The 9,571-nt window shown below is 36.3% G+C and overlaps 1 protein-coding gene across 1 annotated transcript; it reads left to right on the top strand.

Moving 5' to 3' along the window:
• Positions 1-1,422: 1,422 nt before the first annotated feature.
• On the top strand, positions 1,423-8,106 carry LOC132165660 (telomere repeat-binding factor 4). Its single transcript, XM_059576313.2, has 6 exons — positions 1,423-1,613; positions 4,174-4,385; positions 5,565-5,649; positions 6,188-6,271; positions 7,458-7,692; positions 7,773-8,106. Exons 1-6 carry the CDS (start codon positions 1,464-1,466, stop codon positions 7,802-7,804), a joined length of 798 nt encoding a protein of 265 aa, XP_059432296.1. The 5' UTR covers positions 1,423-1,463; the 3' UTR covers positions 7,805-8,106.
• The last annotated feature ends 1,465 nt before the right edge of the window (positions 8,107-9,571 follow it).

Raw genomic sequence — 9,571 nt, forward strand, 5'->3', positions numbered from 1 at the left:
AAAAAAGGTAGGGTGGCCGGCCACCTCCTCTAGGGTGGCTGAAGCTACCCCTAGGCCCTTGAGATGGCCAGGGCCAACAAAATTTCAAATTTATTTTTATTATTATTATTTTTTTATTTTTTTATTTGGCCCTTGGGCAGTTGGGGGTGGCCGAAGCCACCCTCATGGCCCAAGGACCAAACCCAATTTAATTAATCGTAGATTATGTTAATTTATTAAAGTAGTATGACAAGACAAAGTAACGGATTCCGTTAAGTTACTAAACGAAAATTGATTTTAGAGAGTAAACTGTCATTTTGGCCTACCCTGAGGACCTATAAATTATTTTTTATATCACATAGAGTGATTTATAATTTAGGCCAACTATAGAGACCTATAAATTATTTGTTATACCACATAAAGTGATTTATATATATATATATATTTGACATGTCCACACAAGGAAAGGGGGAGGGGAGATTCGAACTAATGACCTCCGCTTCATTAGGCGTGGTCCACAGCCGATTGAACTACCCATTGGAAACAAAGTGATTTATAATTTAAGCCAACCACATAGACCAATTTTACATTTATTCCAATTTATTATTTAGACCATACTCTATTAGGCAATTATTCCCATGTGCCACAAAAATATTAGGATGTTAGGGTACACGTGGCCCAATTAGGATCTTTTGTATACGTTTATTTCTTAGACGAGTACGCATTTTGCCCATGTCGTAATTGGTCCTCACTTGCTTGTACTGTTGCTTGCCAAAGGGGCCTTATTAGGCCAATCCCCAACAGGAGGGCTCCTGCATTGCAATAACCTTAGGAATTAGGATAGGAAAATGATTGAGTATCACAATTTAGAACTCTTGTATTGCTTAAGAAATTTGTATAGTTCCACGATAATAATACTCTTAAGTATACTTTTTTTTTTTGATATGTTCATACCAGTGGGAAGGGAGGATTCGAATTAGTGACTACCGCTTCATGAGGCGTGATCTCTAGTCGATTGAGCTATCTCTTAAGGACTCATAAGGACATATTTGATGCATATTAATAGATCAAGGAATATAATAACTATTATGTTATTTGATTGGGCCGCTATTATTAGGAATGACTATTTATATGGAATAACTTTTTATTTTTTATTTTTTTGTGCAAAAAAAGAAAAGAAAAAATTAGAGTTAAAATGTTTTAGAAAATTCAGTTAAAATATGATTCAGTTTTAGTTAGAAAATTTGGCTGGTCATTTTATTCCAACTTCTAATATTCATAATTTATCCGATTTAATCCCCCATGACATGGCAAGCTCTGATTGGAAAAAATGACGAGGGGTCAATACGGTGCCGTTTCATGGTAGTTCAATATCGTTGAAAGCGCCACGAGCAACCCTGGAAACCAAACTGATACCAGAGTCAGAGCACAGAAAATTAGGCTTTGGCAGCAGGACACCGAGAGAGAGCGAGAGATAGAGAGACATGGGAAACCCGAAACAAAAGTGGACATCGGAGGAAGAAGAAGCGCTACGGGCGGGAGTGGCCAAGCACGGCACTGGAAAATGGAAGGACATCCAGAGAGACCCTGAGTTCAATCCCTTTCTCTCTTCTCGCTCCAACATTGATCTCAAGGTCTTTCTCTCCATCTCTTCCTCTGTCTACACGTAGTATGTATGTATTTGTTTATGTGTGTATGTGGGTTTGCATAGCTGGTTTTCATGAACACGCAAAACCCAGAATTTTGAGTAACTACAAGAAATGAACGAGTCTTTATGATTCGTAAGCTGTAGGACTGAATGTTATTCTTAATTTTGGAATTTTATATTTGAACCCAGAAGAGATTTGTATAGGTTTCGATAAACCCACAAAACCCACAAATTTTGAGTAACTGCAAGAAAACAGCGTCCCTTTCTGATTCATAAGCTATAGGAATGAATGTTGTTCTTGATTTTGGCCTTGTATATTTGAACCCAGAAGAGATTTGTGCAAGTAATATAGCCTGCCTTCATAGTATATGAAAACCATCGAACTGGCATCGTTGGTTGTTAATTTAGGGAGTTTTTATGCTGAGCTTGAAGATTTTTGACTGGTAATGACTATGAAAATCACTGGGAACCGATTTACTCTTCATTGAATAAGCTACCAAGTAGTTCCTTTCAGTGCTATTAGTTGATCATAACTTGTATCAACATTCACAATGTTCGTATTTAAGTTTACCCTTTTTCTAGTGGGTTTCCTTATGATTAATGATCAGTGTGGAAATACACCATGATGATTATTTGAGGATTTGACATGTAAGGAAGTGATGTGGACCATGTAGAAAGTTGGTTTAGTTCATTGACATAAGGTGAAGTCTCTATTTTTTTCTTCTCGGCAATGCAACATCTGACTGACTGGGATGCAATGTTAAACTTCTTTCTTTCATTCCCCTTTTTGCTTTATAAATTAAGACCCATTTATCATGGATCTTAATCTCTCTCTCTTTCTATTACTTTCGGCCAATGAATGAGCTATGCAACCTTGAATTTGAGGTGTGTTGGCTGAAAATTTTTACTGTATCTGTGAAAAAATGGTAAACCTCTAGGTCATAAAATCTAAATGAGATGATTAGCCCATCGAATCAAGTTAGAGAGCACCGGTGTTGTGAGTTATCATGGTATTTCAGATGTTTGGGCTAAAGTGGGTTATGCTTAGACAAGTGGTGGATCTTTTGGCGAGTTGGAATAGAAGGGTCGGCCGGAATGATATCAGTATTGTTTGGAATGCAATTCCTCCTTTTTAATGTGGTGCATTTGGAGAGAAAGGAACGCTTGAAACTTCGATGATCGAGAGAGAATGAGCACTGATCTACGGACTTGTTTTCTTAAATCTGTATTTGAGTAGATCTCTTCTACTGCCTTTCTCCATGTCTCTAGCTATGCTATTTTTGTTCTCTTTTGTCTCACTCTTGATTGCTGGGTGTTTCTCTTGTACTTCTAGTGTACTTGGTTGCGCCCTTGTGCTTTTAATGAATTTCCTTTACTTATTAAAAAAAAAAAAGAAAAAAAAGAAGAAGCTAATTTGCACAAGCCCAGCCATGGAAGCTTGTTTTATAAATCATTTTTATTGATGGAGAGGTTGCAAAAGGAGAGGAACCATATCTTGAACTGGCAATTGAGAATCAGATCTGGTTTCTGTTCAGTTGGCTACATCCGGTAAGTTTAGATATAGCTCACTTCATAGTTGTTACAACCCTCAGAGTCACTGCCTGCTGGACTCTTGCTGACGCAATGATTGTAGATGTTACAACATGGTTCCCTCCCCCTCACCTATTGTGTATTTTGAGGGCATTATTGAGTTTATGTGATGGGCAAGTCTGTACTCCATAGTTTACAACGAGTCATTGAGGTTATGCTATAGTTCAGAACGCAGTGCAACCATATAGTGTAATTGTTTGTGCATTTCAGTTAATTTAACTTCTGCACTACCCACTGGAATTAGGGGTGAAAATCTAGAACCGCTTACCGCTAATCACTTTTGAAAGCGGTTATTAGCGGTTAGCGGTTATTGGGTTTTTGAAAGCCGCTAACCGCTTTTTTTAAATATATATGTAGCTTTATTATATCTATATTTCATATAATATATTTATTTGTATATTTCATATAATATATATAGTTTTATTATATATATTTATTTGTATGTTGTGTACAAGACTACAAGTGAAGTGATGATTTACAATAATTGTTGTAATTTTATTTGTATTATATGTTGTGTAGATTCGTAGAAGGTGACCAAAAAGGATTTTGGTATATAGCAATTTTTAATGCTAAAATGGCAATGAAAAGGAAAAAAGAAATTGTTTAAAGTGAGCAAAAAACGTTCAAAATGAGCCCAAAACCGGCCAAAAAAAAAAAAAGCCCAATAAAAGGCCCAAAAAAAGCGGTTATCCGGATGCGGTTAACCGCTAACCGGGCGGTTAACCGCCTAGTGGTTAGCGGAGGCGGTTAGTAAAATTTACTAACCGCCTAAGCGGTTGAATTTTACTAACCGCAACTGCCTTTTCATCCCTAACTTGAATGAAGCTTCATTTCATAATTTAAAAGGAAGGGGTGTGGGGGGGAGTAGATGCCACTAATGTGGTATCACAACATGTATTTATTGCGGCAAATATTTTGTGTGTGCTATATGCTCTCATTGTTTTCTGCTTGAATAGGATAAATGGAGGAATTTGAGTGTTAGCGCCAATGGCCAAGGCCCCCGGGAAAAATCACGGACACCAAAAACAAAACTTAACCAGGAGGCTCCCGCTACTCCATCATCCATTGCACAGACCCCCACTGCAGCTCCAGTTGCACATGATGCTGTGGCTGATCCAAATATGGATGATTCTTCAAAGAGCTTAATGGATGGAAAAAATGCTTCAAGGTATGGCACCTAGTTTTCTCTTTCCTTTGCTGCCAATAAGTTTCTTATGCCTTTTATTTTCGTATCCAAAAAATTATGCAGGTAACTCCATGATGCTGTATGGTATACTATGAAGTTTTCACTGCATATATTTGCATATCTGCTGAGTGATTGGAATTTTTCTGAATGTCAAAAGGTGAGGAATGATGAGTGGGAAACACGGGTTTGCAATATGGAAGAAGACAGCTTTTTAGAATCTTATAAATTCCTGCAAGCATTGTGATAGGATGGTTGGTTAACAAGTCGGGGGGAAAGGGTATGCAGTAAATGTATCTTGAAGCCAAAGACTCTTGTTTCAATTGACCGGTAGATATGAGATGGCAACCATTTGCTTAAAACTATAAGACAGTCCTTCCTTTAAGCATATAAGGTTGTTTGTCATCAGTTATCCAAAAATAACTTGCTGCATTCAGTGTTTTGAAATAGTTATGTATGTAACTTCTATATGGACAAGAGTTATTATATCTTGATCCCTCACTTTAAGAACCTATGTGGTCTCTTGCCCGCAATTAATGTGCATGGATTCATGACGTGCTTTGTTAAATATCCCTATTGAAAGAACCTCTATTCAATGAAAATAATTCTAAATGAGGCACGAATGAAAGGCCTGTAGCTAATTGTTGTGTGTACTGTGGATGTGTTATGTGGTAAATTTGCACATTGATGCAATTGTACAGAATGGCATGATCCGGGTTTGCTTTGCATTCCGTGGGCTTATTTACATCCTCTTCCTAGAATAATATATGATGATGATGTTTGTTTAGACTCAGTCACAAGTTATACTCTATATTTCCCATCCATTCAAGCCCATCTATCAGTCACACCTTTTTAAGGATCAGAGGAATCCTGTGCAAGTAATCACCAAGAGGTCTCATTTCAGAAAATATGTTGATGAAAATTAGAAAAAATTTTCCTTTTGCTTTTCTCAAAACAATTTAAGTGGTAACTCATGATATATGAAACCCATGCACACAGTCATAAAACAGAAAGACTTCCTTATATGTCTACAGTTGGTATGCAGTGTCTTGTTCCAACTTTCAATAATTCCCAAGAGCCTTACATTCCCCTATTATGTTTTTAGCTTCACTTTTCTCAATCGTTTTCCTGTTATGTTTAACATATTCCATCATTTGTGACCAGGTACAATGAAATGATTTTTGAAGCACTTTCAACCTCGAAAGAGCCAAATGGACTGGAGACTGGTAAAATTGTTAGCTTTATTGAGGTATGATTCATTTTTTCCCTGTATATCATTGTTAGTTAATACATCATGGAGGAACTTATTAATTTGGTTTACAAAGAAATATCTCTAAGATTCTGCTGATGCCAAAACTTTATGTAGGCTTATGACAAAAGGAAATGAATAGAGGCAGCTGCTATATTTTCTCTCATTAAACTCAAGTTTCAAAATAGAATTGAATTTCACTGGTACACAACATATCCAACTCCAAAGTTTGCACGAAAACTTAAAGAAAATTTTGATTTTAGAAAATCTCAGGTCTAAGTACCACTGGACATTTTCTCTTTAATTCAGGTTAAAAAAATAATAATTTCTGAAAACATGTAAAATTCATGCTTAACACATGCAAGACAAATGGGAACTGGCGTTCCTAATGGTGGATGGGTGAGTAACGCATAAGAACCTGCTGTTGGGAGGAGGTGTTAATATTCTTTAGCTTCTATGTCACATTTTAATCACCATTACTCCACTTGTTAAGTTTGGGAGAAATGATGAATGTCCTTTTTCCTTAATATTATGGCAGCAAAGGCATGAGGTTCCACAGAATTTTAGGAGGTTGTTAAGTACAAGGTTGAGAAGGCTGGTTGCACAAGACAAACTTGAAAAGGTGATTGGGTTTATGCTTTTCAATGCAGATTATTCATTAATTATTCTACACCATGAATATTTCTCTTGCTGGCTCACATCATATATATATATATATATATATAAACAATACAATTTCAAATTGGCTGGTGTATACTTCTAGTGCATTGTGCTCAAAGTGTAATGTAATGTTGGATTTGCCATTTGGTCAATATGACTGCTTTAATTTACTTTTCATCCCTTAAGAACTGATCTATTGCAAGACCAAGCTATTCATTTGCTTCAGTGCCCAGCTAACTAGGCTTATTTATTTGGTTCCTTCATTATGAACACTTATTATTTCTGAAGATCAATGAGGAACTTGAGAAGATTTGGGTCATCATTATTTCCTAGTCATTCAAGTTCCTCTCAGGTCTTGGGAACTAAGAGCTAGAGATTGCGTTGTGAAACTTGTTTTCACAAGTTATTGTTACGAAATATAGGATGAGAACTAGTTTACCCAAACAAATTGAATATCAAGGTTATGAACATAAATTTTGGACTATTTATATTCATTTGTTATCGTTAAACCCCCATTGTTGTGACCCTTACTTACCGAAGTAGGGAGCAAGTGCATGTTGCACAAGTGGATGGAGAATTGCTATGTATGGTGAGAAGTTTGTGTTTTTTTTTTTTTTTTTTTTTTTCCGGTCTATGCAGTGTTCCATGTATTGAATAACATCCACTAGTAGCGGTGGGCATCGACTCAATCAGGTTGGAAATGCCTACCCTCCGACTTTCAACCTGACGGAGGTTGCAAGTCTGAGTTTCCTTCTGAGCTGACCTGCACCTCAGGGGGGTGCCGAGCTGGGCTGCACTGACAAGGGTTTTGACTTTAAAGAAATAGAGGAATCAGAGAGATTGAGGGAACAGAGGGAACGAAAAGAGAGGGAAAGCACCTGTGAAAGTTTGAGGTGTGCTAGGTCTTCTGAAAAGAAAGTATTTATATAAAGATGTTAAGTTGGGTCAGAAGCCGAAAAATGGCACCTACAACCGACATCTAACCTGAGACGTGTCAGAAGCCGACCAATCAGGTCGGGGGGCACTGATGACATTAGAAATGGAAACAAGTCGTTATAGCAGAAGGGAAGACCATGGCCCTATTACCGCTAGGGTAACCTAAAATGGTTAAATATATGAAGTTGAATTATCTTATGATCAAAATGCAGGTCCAAAACTGTTACAAGATGAAAAGTGATGCCTCATCTGGGACACCCGGGACACCCACCGCAAAGGCTGGTGATACAGTAGAAGAAGCAGCGGAGGCTGCTGCCTACAAGATTGCTGAAGCCGAAAACAAATCTTTTGTGGCAGCTGAAGCAGTTAAGGAGGCAGAGAGGATTTCAGAGATAGCTGAAGACACAGATTCGCTGTTGCAGTTGGCGAAAGAGATTTTCGAGAAATGTAACATCCAAAGTCCTGATTTTTCAGTGCTTTTGCCATAAACTTTCCACTTTCTTTAACTCTATTTCCATTCTTGACAGGTTCACGAGGTGAAATTGTGCTTATGGCATAACCAAACTGGAGGCATGACACCCCCTGATTAGAATTTGTAAATTTAGATTGTTGTATTTTCCCAGAGCAATTGAACTAGTTGGTTTTATACTGGCTGCTTAATAATGAAAACTGTAGCTATTCAGACTGGCCCTGGTGATGGGAGAACTCATAAGCTGTCCTGTCTGTCAGTCATTACAGGTTTGTTTTCTGTAATTTTGTCATTTCAGTCAATGGTAAGGCGCTGATTTGTTAAAGAGGGAGGAGAGGCAATCATAGAATCTTCTCCTTTTATTTTATTTTTAATTTTTTTAATTTGTTCAATTGTTCTTTGTTTTCTTAATTTCCATTTCATACACACAGCACTATGGGAGGAAGAAAGTCTACTACCGAACTTGTTCTACAAGCTGCAATTGCACTTTAGCTTCTACCCATCTAAAATCTCTAAAATGAGTAATGCTATATATCGCACTAGTATCTCATTATTATTATTTCACTATATTGATGTGGCAATGTGAATCTATCATTAATTAATTTATTTATTTTTCTCTACAAGGGCCCATCCAAAGGTATATTTGGCAGTATACCATCAGAATAGTGGGATAGTAGTGGAATGTTAGTGTGATATAACATTAGACCCCGTTTGGTTTGCGGAATGGATATTCCATTTGGAAAATGAACAGGTATTACTGAGAGTAAAAGATGTTGGAATTGAATGATTATTCATATTATTTAGTTTGGTAGCAACACATATTTTATAATTGAAATTGAACTGAAATTACTAAAAATTCCATTTAATTTCTAATTTTTTCAAAACTCAATTTTTTTTAAAAAAAGAAAAGAAAAGAAAAAAAAAAAGGTTAACATGTGGTGGCCGACCATCCCACAGTGACCGGCAACCCACAAGGGCCACAACATGCACCGGTGATGGCGCGGCCACCCCCAAAGGGCCTTGCAGGTCCTCCGGGGCAGCGCCACCCCCCAAGGCCTTCTGTGACTAGCCATCCACATGATATATATATAAAGTTTGAGAGAGAAAAAACAAATGGAATTTGAGAAAACCTTATCATTTCCCTCAAAAATAGTTATTCCTCTAATTTTTTAGATGAATAGTTATTCCTGTGTGATGAATTAGTGATTCACACGGAAATAACCATTCCTAGAAATAGATCTTTACCAAACAAAAAAAATAACTATTCCACAAGAATAGCTTTTCCATTCTAAGGTTATATTCCTCGAACTAAACGGGCCCTCATTCTTTTAAAATTTAGGAAGAACCCAATGTCACCGTTAGTTCCTCCAATTTTGCGATATAGTATATATTTTTTTTCAAGAGAAACGACATATTCTAAGCATGCATGCATAACCAAATACCCATATGTGAAAGGAAAATGCTTGTTGTTCTAATTTTTACCATAATCTTTTACAAAATTTACATGCGTAGTATATTAATAATAATAAAAAATTATGTAACAAAATTTTATAAATAAATTCAATTATTTAATAATTAATGTGATAAATGGTATATTATCATATAAGTTTGTAATAAAATTTAATAGACCTCGATTGGGTTTGCGATTTTTTTATATTCTATTGAACTAAATTTCAAATTGCGAATATCAAAGAGAAAAAAGAGTTAAAATTATGTTTGGGTTGTTTGAAGAATATAAAATTTTAAATAAAGTTAAAAAATTTTGAGTCGAGTGTTAGGAATATCAAATCAACTAAAAAAGAGAAAAAGGTTGAAAAGAATTGAGAATAATTGTCTTCCCAAACAAGCAATAATATC

Source organism: Corylus avellana, chromosome 11 (assembly GCF_965113065.1).
Source record: "Corylus avellana chromosome 11, dhCorAvel1.hap1.2, whole genome shotgun sequence".
NCBI lineage: Eukaryota > Viridiplantae > Streptophyta > Magnoliopsida > Fagales > Betulaceae > Corylus > Corylus avellana.